Source organism: Metopolophium dirhodum, chromosome 1 (assembly GCF_019925205.1).
Source record: "Metopolophium dirhodum isolate CAU chromosome 1, ASM1992520v1, whole genome shotgun sequence".
Taxonomy (NCBI): domain Eukaryota; kingdom Metazoa; phylum Arthropoda; class Insecta; order Hemiptera; family Aphididae; genus Metopolophium; species Metopolophium dirhodum.
Window position 1 is genome coordinate 55143457 of NC_083560.1, and position 16004 is coordinate 55159460.

The 16004-nt window shown below is 28.4% G+C and overlaps 1 protein-coding gene across 1 annotated transcript in view; it reads left to right on the forward strand.

The window, feature by feature from the left end:
- Positions 1-559: 559 nt before the first annotated feature.
- Positions 560-16004, forward strand: part of LOC132937511 (nephrin-like) — a 485631-nt gene continuing 470186 nt past the window's right edge. The window contains exon 1 of the mRNA XM_061004329.1: positions 560-1213. Within this exon, the coding sequence (XP_060860312.1) occupies positions 1081-1213 (133 nt within the window). The 5' untranslated portion in view covers positions 560-1080. The remainder of the gene's footprint in view (positions 1214-16004) is intronic.

Sequence of the window (16004 nt, forward strand, 5' to 3'; positions counted from 1 at the left end):
TAATTATAACACACGAGTGGACGCATTACCTATAATATTATACGCACCAGCTACATTTACAGTGATAAATTTGGGGTCCGTAAAAAATATTTTCGAACATCTCTGTCCATTCTAAAATGTAATTACTATAATAATTACCACGTCAGTTGATCAACGGGCCAATAAAAAACAACATGAAGGTATAAACTAATAATCTCTAGTCGAGAATCTGCCGACTGCTGACTTTCAATGTGGGGGGGGAGGGATCGCGACCCCTGATACCCCCCGGATCTGGAATGATCGATAGCACCGCGCCGAGTGCCGCTTATAATAATACAAATAACAATAATATGTACCACGATATTGCTATTATAGGTAAGTCGTACAACAACTACTCGTCTGGCGGTACATCCCCGCGTCGTCGTCGTCGAATGGTACACGCGTTGAATGCCGACGCCGCCGCCGCCGCGACGGACGACGACGACGACGAAGTCTCCGCGCGCGCTGCCGCCGACGACGCCGCCGCCGCCGAGCACACACGACGACCACTCAGCGTACGCGACCGGGTCGGGTGGTTAGCAGTCATCTGGCGACCGGTGTTCGACGCACATTGCCGCTGTCCGTGTCTCTCGTGTGTGCGCCGCGCGCGCGTGTTTTATAATAATAATAATAATATTATGTGCGCCAAACCGCCACCGTCGTCGCCTATTCGCGTCCAACAATAATTATTTCAAAGATTATAATATTAAGACTGTACCGATTTTTGTCATCCGTCGCTGTGTTTACGCTCTCCGTCCGGCACCACTCGGTCTAGAGCGATAGCGGACGACCGCCGAGTCCAGACGGTAATAATATACGACGAGTGTCCGTCTCATCCGGAGCGATGACTTGACCCTCCCCACGAGGAGGATTTTTCGCGCGTTCGTTTTTTTTTTTTTGTTATTGCTTCTTTGACGGTTTAAGACGTTTTTTTTTGGTTTGCATACCGATCTCGGTGCGTTTTTCCCGCGAAATAACGGTTTTTTGTTTTTTTTTTTTTGTTGAAAATTTGGAGTTTTTATTTCTTTTCGCCGGCAAACATCGCGTAGAACAACTCGCGACATGAAGACGGCCGTGATATTATGCGCGCTCGGGTGTCTGCTGATCGTCGCGGTCCGTGCCTCGGTGGACAGCGGCAGCGGCAGCGGAGGAGCGCCCAACAAGGCGTCCGCGACCATCGTCGACGACGAAACAGGTGTGTGTTAATCATATTAATATTATACTCTAGTATTATTGATCGTAATAAATAGGCATAGGTTTTAAACCGCGTCCGACGATTAAAAAACTGTACCCATAATCTTGAGGGCTCGTTAATGAACGTATCAACGGTAGGTACACATTTGGTAATCGTCCTCGATTCATACTTATATCGTGCACCTTCGACCACAGTATAAATGTAATGTATTCAGCCCTCTAACCGAGTAACGAAATAATAATAATATGCAAAAAGGTTATAGTATTATATTAAAAATGTATACGTCCCCGCGTATTGTAGTGCTAATTATCGATACTTATAATATTATTTTGAGAAGAATAATATTACTATGCTAAAATGTCATACTTCGGTACGCATTTATTTCTATTAAATAAAATCTTCAACCAAATTATGCTCATAATATTAATAAAATTCATCAGTTTCCATAAAATTATTATATTAGTTGTATTTTTACTGTCATTACATGTTATTGAAGGGTAGCTTTTATCTCACCATTTATTTCAATCAAAATATTGTATTGCTAGACGCATTGTTCTTAACAGCTATATAAAATTAGTGTATTATAATACACTATTATTATTAAAATATAAGACATACTTAAAACTCTTATCATACGTACCTAGGATGACTTTATTTTAATTTGACTACAGTCTGCGTGTATATTTAATATTTATACAATTTTTAAGAGAATTTTCTTCGTTGAATATTTGAATTCCGAAAATAATGTGTATTGTTGAAATTAGTTCAGAAATAAAAGTTCCCCGAAAACCACAATGTAATTATCATTTTCTTCGAAACACGAATTTTCTGTAGAAGTCAAAATACCTTGATTCCGCGTGAAACGTATTTTATAAATAACAGCCTATATTATCATTTTGGACGTTACTCGAAATTCAGCGACAAGGTGTCGACCTTAATGCTCAAAGTTTTTCGCACCGAGTACAGGTCCGGTGGAAATTTTGCCAAAGAAATGGCTTGACTTCTGATTACTTTTTAAAACCACCAGCTGGCAAAACGGTTATTATTAAGGTTTCATTTTTCGTACGTGTCCGTTGATTAAACATTGTAACAAAAAAAAAAAAAACGTAATGCGTATTTATAACAATTGAAAATAACAAAAATGTCATAAGTGTAACCTATATTTGAGTTTAATAATTTTAAATTGGTGATTAATAACAACAACAAAAACAATAATGTAAATAAATTATAAAATTATAAAAATAAAACCGAAATTTAGACAGAACAATAATGGAAATCGCTTCCAAAAATTGAAATTTTATAAAAAAAGGAGGTAAAAATGAAAATACTAAATCATAAATTGTATTTCAAAAAATGATGTGGTCTGGGGTGTATCGATATCCGTTAACTACGAAGTGTAAAGTTACGATGTAAATCAAATTTTAGATAAAAAAAAAAGGAACTAACACATATCACTATAGGAATATAAAAATGGCCATCGCGTTTCTTATAAACATATACATAAATATTATCTGATATTGTTTTTATCTCACGGGTGAGAAACTTTCTTGTGATGTGGTCCACCCTGAGGTTCAAAATATGTGTGTATAATATTTAATACTCATGTACAAAAGTTTTTGAAAAATGTGGTTTTATTCTTCATTTGACATAGAACTGACAAAATGCGAAATGTTTTATGTAGAAACTTTAGCTTGAAATATAGGTGACAGAACTGTGGAAAAAAAAATGAAAAAAAATTGTATTTTAGTCATGTAGTTTGTGTGTACAACAATTAATATGCGAGTAGAATTATATTTTATAAATAACACAAACATATTATATATATAGGTACCCACAATAATTTATTATCTTATGCCTATACCTATATCTTATAGTTGTATTTAATTCCTAAAACAATAATATTGATGTTTGCCGTTAATTCACACTTTGGTCAGTTCAAAAATGTTAAAATACCTGCTATTATGTTCATGTTGCAATTCATAGGTGATAAGAAATAATTGTATTGTGATTTGTGAACACTACTTATAATTTATATTTTATAATTAAAGCTAAATTATAGTATAATACAATTGTATACATCATTTACAAACACTTGGAAAGTTACTAGAATATATCTCGTCATTGAGTTGGTTAATGCAATGAATATCGTGTCAAATTTGAGTTCCAAGATACATCATTGTATACGAAAAATGATTCTGAACAGAGACGGTTGGCTTCTAATCTAAGCATATTTATTTTCTTAATATCTTAGTTATGAATATTATGACAAAACGTTATTCATTTTCGTTATTGATTATACAGTGTTCAAATACTCAATTTAAATATTTTTTTGACAAATTAAAGAAAATTTTATGTTATCATAATTGAATGGTATAATAAACTTAAAATTGCTCTAAATATTTTTAAATTGTTCATTCAAAATAATAATATACGTAACAGAGAATAGTTTATAGTATTTACGATTAATAGTATTTGAACAACAACAACAACAACAACAACAACAAATGCAATTGACGATGACGAAAAAAACTGGTATTGTGTTTACCATTTAACCACCATCAAGTTTAGGATAGGAAGATGAATTTCACTCAAAAATGTGATGGCACTTACAAAATAATACACACATAATAATAATTGTAACACTTAGTCATTTTAATTTACTAAAGAATCTGAAATAATGTATAATATGCCAATAAGGTGATCCATTTATATTATTTTTTATTATCTAGATGTTATGGTTTTTTAGTAGATTTGTAGCTCCAACAAAAATGTCGGTATTTGAATTTTATGTATTGATGTTCTCAGAGACATAATATTCTGTTTCGAAATACGTTAATAACAAATATGTCACTCAGAAAACTAAAAAAACTAAAAATAGTTGTATTGCAATGATATAAAAATATTACGTAAGAATAATAATTTCAAATAAAGTTTAAAGTTATCGATGTCATGAGTGTAGACATGAATTATCATTACGATATTATAATATGTTATATTTACAATCATGACGTTATCAATAGAAAAAATCGTCGTTTATCGTTATCCATGTAGTTGGATTATATGATATTGTTTTTATAAAATGTTGTTGGTATAATGACATAGGTATAATATGAATAATGTACACGGTGAAGTATAACATTTTGATTCGGGATTGAAACATTTGAATTGGTAATTAGAATTTTTCCATCACAATGTCGATATTGCGTTCAATCATAGTATTATATTTGTATAGACATTTTTTTTAAATTATAATTTTCAGTATTTACAGACAATTTAATTTCAAAATATAATACTGTAAAGATTGGAAAAATTATTTTTGACGATTTCAATTTGTAGAACGGCGCATCGAGTATGCAATTTAGCGCCTTCCATGCAAATGTGCATTATTTAATAATAATATAGGTGTAACTATCTACGTTAGAAAGGTGTTCGGTATTATTCTGTTATTATTTCAAAAAGCTTTTAATATTGCGTAGATACTTAAGCAAAATTGTTATTGCAAAACTTGTGCTTGTCATGATATTGTAGTTAGTTAAATAATAATATTATATTTTCACTATACTTACAGTTCAGCTATAAATATCAAAACAATATTCTTGGAGGCAGAATATAATAATGATATCATAATAATTGTTTTCTATCAAATATTCTTGTATCATATTATAAAACTTGTATTTATTAAAAGTTAAAATGAAATTAATTAAACATTTTTAATTAAGTCATATAAAAACCTAACCTAACCTAACTAAAATGATTTTCTTAAAAACATCAATTTCTACCTGTAAGTAATTGATTATCGTGAGTATGACTGTTTACGAATTAATGATTGAGAATATTAAATTAATGTAATTCATAAAATTACCATAAATAAAAATAAATGTACACATATTATTGTAAAAATACACACATTGCACAAATACGTTTAAATTAAATTTAAATTAGTAAAAATGTGCAGCACAATAATTAATAAGGAACCTTATGATATTCTAATTTTATAAAACGAATATTGGGATAATAATTTTAAAAATGTATACCTAATTAATATCAAATACCTACCTATATATTACTATTCATTTTTTATATCTTTCATTATTTTATTTTTTTCTATGCATGAAATTGAAAATATGTAATTTTACATTTGTCACTTCAATTAAAAAATTAATCGCATTAAAGTTTAACACCCAATACCAAATGTCCACTTTTTTCAAAATCAAGTGTAAAGATTCCAGATAATTGGTAATTAATTGTTTGGTTCAATCCTGCTAATTTCGTTTATAATAATAACAAATAAGTAGTTTTATAGCATAAAATATCATATAATAAGTATAAGAACGTTAGAATACGTTGGCATTTAAACTGTTGAGTATTTAAATGTTTTATTCTCATCTGTTTTCTTGGAATTTTAATAAAAAACAAACCTACGGCCTACAGCCTATTATGTATAATAAGATATTTTCTTTTAACGCTACTCTAAAAACTAAGAATCTCCGAAGCTTTGAATAAAATTTAAGATGAGAGTAAAACAATTTAAAATATAAAAAAATATTTAGGCTATGACATTTGATATGTTTTTTTTAATTTAAAATAACTTAAAAATAATACTCTGGCCAAACTTGCCACTTCGTTGTATGATTTAATTTTAAAACTTTTGTTTTGTTCGATGTTTTAATTTCATACTGAAATCTTTACATGCTATAAAGAACCCCGTACGTTTCTTTATTATCTGTCAAAGTTACGACCTATTTAACTTGTAATTTCAAAATTACCTTTTGTGTTAGATTTTTGTTTGTACTGCATCCATTCAAAAAGCTCAGTACATTAGTAAGTTCCGTATTCGAAACAACACTATGGGTGAATTCATAAAATGTAGGTACTTACTCATGAAAGAAACAAATCATTTTGATTAAACAGGTCTTATGTATTTGATATTTTATAAAGTGCAAAGTGTTCACCATTTGTCATTAAAATAAAAACAATATTGTTGTACACTTGTATTGTCTTGCAAATTAATTAAATAAATGCTGATCCGGGTTTAGAACTATATTATTATGAGTTTGACAAAAATATAATAATTTTCTTTGTAGGATAAAATACACGAGCTCTATAGCCATCTAAAAGCTATCCATGGCTATTTAAAAGTAATTAAAACAAGTAGAAAATATTATTGACAATCATTATTATATCGTGGAAATTTACATATTATATTTAAATATTGTAATTTCATTGTAAAAAAAATAAGTTTATAAAACCGTTTACTTTTACTATCAAGTATCAACATTTTAATTACCTAGTACTAAGATAAATATTGCTTATAATATACTAATATTATAAATATTATTACAGTAGCTAATAATAATAATTAATAATCTTCTACTGATATAATCTATATTATTGTGTTGTAGATAAAAACAAAAGCGAGAAAACTTGAAAAAGAATATTTCTTTTAATATTCAGTATTTTTTCTTTTCTGAAAATCACTTTATTTACAAAAAAGTTGGTAAATAATCTTGCTGTTGTAACAATAACATTTTTGAAATTCTTTAACAATATAAAAATTAATATTATTTCAAAGTTATGGTATTTTTTTCTTCATAATAGGTTGGTTTGGTTTAGTCAAATATTTTAAAACAAAGTAAGTACATTAACCCAATGTAAAAATCTGGAATATATAAGTGTTAAAAATTGTATTAGTTTGTAACGAATTCTGATCCTGAAAAAGTTTTTACTTTTAATTGATTTAGTTAAAAAAATAAAAAAAACTCTGCCAGTCAAATGACACACAATCAATATTTATTTATGTCCTAATATTATATTGGTAGTAATTATTGCGACTGTAATTTATCTGAATTCATCCATTACAACTTAGGTACCATTTAATACAGCTTTCTCTTATCAATAATTCTCCATATAGCTAATTTTACTGATTTTCAAATTGTATGAAATATAAAACATAAAACGTCATACATTTGTCCCTTGAGGATAATTTAACATCGCATCGTCATTTGTCATGCGATATAATATGCGCAGTTTAAAATATAAAATATTTACATGCTATTTTTGTTTTATACTCAACATTATTTTTATACATTTTATTTTTAAATTTACAACCCCACAAAATAACTGTTATCAAATTTAACCGTACAATATAAAAGAACGATTGTAAACTTTTTTTTTTTTAATATCAAAAAGAAAATAATATATTAGTATAATATATAAATACCTAAAGCTATATTTAAAAAATATATATAAATGTAAAATAATATTAGTTGATGCTGTATGACAATATTTAATGTTTCATATTTTAGCTCTAACATAACTGCACACCTATATGATCCACACCAATAAATTAATTTAAATATATTTTTTTACAGCCTATAGTATGTGTAGTATCTATACAACAGCCACTCTACTATTTAGAATTTGAGTAAAATAAACAATTTACTGCACATAATCAAATATTTATTCATTATTCAATTCAATTTCTTATTGAAACAAAATAATTTGCATCTAATGCATAATAGTTAATAGTTTTAATATTTTTTTATAACATAATTTAATTGGTTTTGATTTTCAAATATATTTTCATTCCATTTTATCACAACTACCTATATAAATAAATTGTTATATGTAATATATTGTTTACTGAACTAAAATCAATTATTTCAACTAAGGTATATGCATCAATATTATAGTTAATATTTTAACGTTCTATTTTATTTAAATATTCAATTTTTGTTCGATTACATTATATATTTTTTTATGAATCGAACAATTATGATCTGAATATTAAAGTTTGAATGATTCAATTCACATATTAAGATTAATGAATAATATATTATCATTATAATATTGTACAATCGTCAGTCATACCTATTTAATATTTATATCACAATAAAAATACACTGTGAAAATGTATCTACCTATCTACTTTGCATTTATAAAACAATTAAGTTTTCCATACTTTAGAATAATTGTTATGCTCATTCTCAATAATATGTCAAATCCCATAATCTAACTTGTACGGAATCTAGATTTATTATACCTCAGACCATTGTAGAATGGTATTACACAAAGCTATAATAAACAATGTAAGTTATGCAAAGAAACTCAATCCAACTCTAACAATTATTAGTTACCTATTAGTTATTATCATTTTGACTAAAACATCTCAGTCATTGCATTAATATTATAACATGCAGCGAACTACAAGTAGTCGATATCTATAATATCCTAATATTTGATTCATAACAGTGTAAAGCACTTAACCGTTTTATTTTATGACCGTGATAAATTACTAAATTACAGCTGTGTTTTATATCGAATGAATAATTGATGATAATGAATCATTATATAGATACATTCAATGAAATCAGTTTAAAAGTATTTGTGAAGAGAAGAGTAATTTATAATGGGTGCATAATATAACGTATTGTTTTGTATTAAATAATTATGTAAAATAGTATTATTTATTTATTATTGAAAATAGTTGCAAGTTATCCTAACCAATACAAAATTATGATAAATGATAACCAAAACTAAAATTAAATTCATCATTTTAATTATAGTTCTTTGAACATTATTTAGCTATATTACATTTTAAAAAAAATGTTATGTTCTTTGAATTTCAATAGTTTTAAAAATAATATGTATTTAATTTGTACTAGCAATTTATATCAGAAATACAAAATATTTATATTTGACTGATCGTTTGATATCATTTAAAAATAAATACTATATTTTAAATAATTTTGTAAAAGTCCTGGTAAAAATACTAACATTTTTTTATCTAAAACTTTTGTGAAATGATCATTACCAATCGTTTGATAAAATCAAACAAATTAAAAATAAATACTAGGTACCTATTTTAAATAATTTTTTAAAAATCCTGCTAAAAATATTAACATTTTTTTATCCGTAACTTTTGTATCAATGACCCGGTTTGATCAGTTTAAATTAAAATCATGCATTTGAATATTTATGTGCTTAAAAAATGTAAATGAGTTTAGTGTGTTTATTTTATAAATTATATAGGTAAAGTCATTATAATTTTATACACATTATGAGTGTATAATGCAACAATGTTAACGTAGTTCCGGGAACGATTAAAATATTAATAGTTGAAATAAAAATGTTATGTGCTCAACAACAAATTGTCGGCCAGCAATAAGAATTAAATCTTAAAATTTCCAAATATCATGAGTTGTATAAAATACAAATAACAACTGCTTTGCATATTATACTGGTAACCAATCTAAACCACGATGTATAGAATATACGAACACGCAGTTTCCGGTCCATCGGTCAAACTTGGTTGAACTCGTTCGTTGTAAATCCAAAGTCCCAGTGGGCCTTCATAGCGAACAATATATGCTTAAAGTTCTCCAGCAAAGCTCAGCTATATTTTTGTCGTCGCGTGTTCTCAAAAAAATATAACTGACGAAGAGAAAAAAAGGAATAATAAAATACTGAAACACAAACACACACACACACACACACACATATCTATATATCTATATACGTCTAACGAAAGGTCATCTCTTGGACTTATTCGTATACATTTGGAAAAGGGTTGGTTTGTCCCGATGGACCATTATCTCATTCAAACCGTTGGCCTACTGTAGTGTATAAACGTGTTTAATCCAAAATTCTAAGAGTGTCGTGTCTATAACATATTTTACTAACCATGGTTAGATAAACAAAATTAGCTTAGAAATTATTTATCTATGAAACCACCGTGATCTAAAATTCTATTGAGGTCATATAATACTGACGACATCGTTACCCCTCCAAGTGCCTGGTATCGGTGGTAGAATTCTAGGTACTCATTATTATCGTTATAATAACAAGGACACGTCTTAGAAACTTAAAATTTCAAATTTAAATATCTCAGTATGCTCCAGAGAATTATACGTATAATATCTTGTGTATAGTACCTAACATTATATTTTAATTTAAAAATTCTAAAATCCCTCTTTGTCTGTACGAATTTCACTGGTTTGGATAAGTATATAGGTAGTAGATAAAATATTTTAATATTTGATGTGGTAATGTGTTAAACGAAAAAAAAAAACCTTCTGTAATTGTGGAATATACAAAAAATAAAAATTTTTTAAAAATATTTTATAACACTGGTTAAATTAAACCAGATTAAAGTCTCCTCGCGTTCGTTGTACAATATCTATAATATATTTATATTAATTATCTATATTTACCCGAGCACGGTGTCAAATTTATATTATGTTGCTTATGCGGCGTTTTACAAGCGCAATAATACACATAAGAATAAAGGAACGATCACTACGGGTACGACGGTGCCCGCGGTACGAGGGTAGTTTACAAAAATAAATCGTCGAATCTTGCACACCGCGGAATTCAAAGCGGGATTTTTCCCCCTACTTTTCCTCACGCATTATCGTGCTCGTGTATGGCAATAAATTTGATGTTGTTTGCTATACAACAGACGTATATAGGTGCATATTATACCGGCAACCGAGTTATAACTGACGCATGATGGAGATATCGTTTTGTTCATACACTGCGTTATACGTTTGAATAATAATATAATAAAAATTATTATTGTTATTTTGCGCCGATGCTCCGTCGACCGCAAACGGGATAGAGTCAAATTATTCACCCGTGCGCTTACGAATAAAAATCATCATCATTTTAATCAGAGCTCAGATATTGATGAACTATAATGTAATATTAAAATATACTTATAGAGTTCTTAATAGTTGTATTATGCAGCCATTAAAACATAGTATGCAAAACAGGTATAATATTATTTATGTTTAAAAAACAAAATTATTATAATAATCACTTAATTGTTAGTTTCGAAATGTTACTGGCATAGGCACTCAGTTGTGGTATGAATTGAATAACTATATATATAGCTTATATTTATTCTTTTAGACTACTTAAATTATTACGTCAAAGTCTCCGAAAAGTGTTTTGGAAATAATCATTATTTTAGTTAACTTTTATTAGACATAAAAAATATAACTATCTATAATATAAAAAATATTTCAAACATACCTATAATAACATCATTCCAGTTCAATTGTATTTCTTCCCTTGATTTTTGATTGAATAATTACTCAATTAGGTTCAATTAGTTTCAACCATACATTTGTTAATTCAACTTCAAAACTGGATTAAATATTTTCTTTCTTAAGCCTAAGAATATGGAATTAAAATTTTACTCACACCATTGTAAAAATTTACATTTAATGTATTTTTCTTTGAATTAGCATATAACAGGCCCAATAGGAAAAACATGCAAGTCACAGACATATCTTAGCACTTAATAATTACAATATTCTGATTGGATTCTGTTTAACTATATATTATTATTATGGCATTGCAATAATTACCATCCCGATTCGACCATATTGTGCAAACCGTATCGTATTAATAGTTTATCGAATCAAAATACGATTATTGTAAAATGATGTCTTAACTTTATGGTTACTTCAGTTCTCGCTATAAACAAACCAGAGTAGCTACCTTGTAGTCGTAACGATAGCGTTTGGTTTTTATCACAGTTTAATATCGGTAGGTATCAAAGCTTATGTTTTTGTTTTAAAAATAATCGTTACACGCGATACGATTCTATTTATATTTTATTTATATTATATTTTATACCAACATTTGGCGATGTTCTGAGAACAACTTTATATTTTTTGCCCGATATTATACGTATACCATCACGGTATATTTTGCGAAATTTAATTATATTACTAGAATGGATTTCCTGCGTCAAACGACCAGCTTAACTAATGTTTATATATATATACATGCGTATTATAAGAACCCTTTGAAACTGGCAGACATACTTACAGCGTGCAGCACAGTCTAAGTTGATATCATCCAATCTCGTGGGTCTTGAATTTTTTTTCGAATCAAAAGGCGCAAAGTGAGATTGAAGCTAAAAACTTAAAGTTCGTCAATGGTCGGAAGGTTTTGAAATTGTGCACGGTTCGCGAACAATGGCCCGAAATTAATCTTGAATGGAATTTGTGCGTTTCCTCTTCCCTGCAACACTAAGTGTATATTTATTGATTCATCGCGGGACTAATATGGAATGTATATAATATTCTATATATATGCATTTGTATTTCTTTATTTGTGACTGTTACACATACAAGATAGGATACACGCGTATAAATTAAAAGTATATATTATTGTCTCGGAAACGCTTTACGGATGGAAAGGAAAAACGGACACTTTTGTAGGAGGCACATATTTGCTTACATTTGTTTAAATGGGGTGCGATTGGAAATGGTCTAATGCCAATAGGCAGCTCCAATGCTACGCGAGTGAGTACGTATACTACAGCGGTCGATATCCCAAAAAAAACAAACCAACTTTAGAGTTACGAATTGATACCACGTATAGATGCTAAGCATTCGGAATCGATATAGGACACACAAAATGTACTCAAAGTAAGTGTAACTGGGTTGGGGAACCTGTTATATTTAGATAACTCAGTGAGGGTTTTCATAGCCCTATAAATTTATTATAATTTAACCGTAACTCGAGAGCTTCAGGAAAAATGGACCAAATATTAAGTTCTAGTTGATATGTTTTCTTATTGTACACAATAAATTACGACAAGTCTTAGGTACAGACTAAATGTAGTAGGACGAAAGACTTACGAACAATAGGGTCATCCGGAGTTCCATAGTGGCGGGCTGATGTACTTGTCCCGGAACAAACTAACTTAACATGGTGCGTTTCTTATACATGCTAACAATTAGTGTATGTGTATATGTGTAACCGGATAACTATACTATGTATATAAAAGCCTTTTTTCTTGTTATTACAATTTATGTCTATACTTACTTATACTTTACAGTATATTATGTAACGGTGTCACACATATAATATGTGAACCGGTAAATGGCACTATTAAATTTGCGAACATTTTTTCTTCTTTTTTTTCATGCTAGTTGTTATTATACAATAAAAAATACTATTATACTAGGAAGTTTAAACAATAATAATCATATACCAATAATTATGCAAAACCTGCGAGGTATTATTAAAAATCTAATTTATTATAATTATCCGAAAATACATTTACGATTACGAAATTCTATTGTATTTATTATAATATATTATATATTATGTGTATAGGTATGTTTTTTTATTCAATGGCTTTTAATTATTCGCGTTTATAACAATTAAGAAAAAAATTGCTGTTATTTTACGAAGTATAATTAATAAAAAAACAATTTATTTTTTTCAAAAACTTTAGCTTGTAGGTAGGTACACCAGCTAAAATATTTTATTTATTTTATATACATAATTTCATAAAGACTATATTATGTCAAAGTTAGACGATCAAACTTTTTGAAATTCTGCAGGTAAACATTTTACCAAAGTTATAAATTTACGATTGTGACTGAATAATTATCCAAAACACATTTTTCAAAGATTTATATTTTTTGTAGGTATGGGTAATACATATATCATATATTCCACTCAGCATAAAAATATTTCTTAACTATGGTAAAAGTATTTTAAAGAAAATAATAATAATAATATCATAGATTATTATTATAATTATCGAAATATTTAAAAAAAATTGCGTAAATAATTAGGAAATATTATTTTAGTTATATTCTTTGGCCAAAAAGTTCTTATTTTTGAAAATATTGTACAAAAAACATTAACAAAACATTTTAATCATATATTTAAAAAAAACATTATTACGGAAACTTTATAAAAAATATTAAGTCATAATTTTTATGCAATCGTATGATAGTACAATATTTTGTTACCATGAGAAGAAAATATTTATAAAATATTATTAGTCAAATATTTATTATTCAAGCACTTAAAAATATTCACAAAATATTATAATATCCCAAATACTCACAGAAATATATTTGTATGTTTGAATTAATCAAAAATATTTGATTTGAACTTGCGTGCAAGAAACCTAATCCGGTATAATCAATTAATGATTTTAACTTACTATTCCGTTATCTATCAAAACTTTTATGTCTATTATCGTCGAAGAACTCGATAACGGATCATGTGCCAAGTAGTGCTGTATGGTGTTTTATTGTATTGTTTAATATTGTTAAATTAATTTTATATTTTTTTTCACTCGTATGTGAGGTTTTTTCTGAAATACATAGAACACGTTCACAATATTTAAAAGATTATAAATAAGTGTACTAATAATTAAAATGAGATCAATCTTTTAAACGCGTTCTTGACCTGAAATCGTGAATATTTCAAACGAATCACGCACTGACGCGTTCCTACAAAAAAATATTTTGTCCAAATTATGGTTTGATGTAAATTAACGCCCCTGTTGGTGCAATATAAAATACAAAACATGTACAATTTTACCACAAAATGGACAATGGATAATTTACTAATCGTAAATAAATACATCAAACTTGGTGAATTTTATATTCGGTTATTATAATATTTTGATATCAAAGTTTGAATAATTTTTAAATCGGGTAAAGAGCCATTTTATAATGGATACGCTTGTACATTATATTATGCAAGCTTTGCATGGACCGTTTAGCATTGTGCTATAGTTAGGTATTTTATTTTGTAAATTCTGTGCTATTATACAATTTGTCGGTTTGACAATAACGCTGAAAAATAAAATAAATATATTTATATTATGAAAATATTATACCACCGATAAGCACACCGTATATGTTCTCAATTGCATTCTACACGTTTCTACAACGAATGTTAGAATTTCGTTTTACCGGGTCACTTTTCCTAGGGTACCTATATTATGTTTATTCTAATGGCGGTGACATTTGTTGTAGAAAAACTCTACACTATACGTTCATGTATTATTATTCACAAGCGTGATGATAGATATATTGTGATGCGCCCAGCGTTGTTTTACGACGTGATAGCACGATGTACGACTGGCCGTGGAAGTTGAACCAATTGAATCAACGCAGTTTTGAATAGTTCAACGCAAAGTGTTTTATTCCAGTTGTACGTCGAAATAAAATTAAGTTTAAACTTGAAAATAGAATAAAACTATCCCATCTAAAAATAGTAATAGCACCTATAAGACGTAATACTGGGAATGGAATTAATGTGCGAGCGACACATCGACTGCACGGACACAAGTCCTACAAATTGGGAGTTGGGACGCATACTAAACCTGATTCTGTGAACTTATTGCTGCCACCATTTATATTGTGCGTCTTACGATTGTGCAGGCGTGATCTTCAGGATTTCCTTGACAGTTTTTTTATAATATAGAGGTCGTTCGTTTACGAAAAGTCTAAATGCTGCGACTATAACGATTTATTTATATTAGGTACCTATTATACTTATCTATCTAAGCAAGTAGGTGTATAATATTATAATAAAGAGTGAAGAAATACATATTGTTTCATTATTTTATTGATTATACATAATACTATTCTATAGCTTGCATAAACACGTCATGGCATAAATTTACTGCAATAACAAGTTATATACCTATACATTGATTAAAATGTATAATATGCGTTTAGTTTAATAGTGACATTGACTTACAACATCGATTGGTATAAAAGATAAAAAAATATACATTTTGGTTCTATAATACAGTGTGAGTGTGGGATAGAGGGATAGGTTAATTATTATTATCAAATTGTTATCGTAATGGTCACGCAAACGCCCTGTATAACTTCATATTAGCGCAATAATATTATCGGGGACGTCAATCAAGGGTTTGTTAAATTTTTTTCTCGTCTCTTTTATCTCACGACACTCTAATCCAGCTATACACAGCCGTTCGTCCGACCTGCAG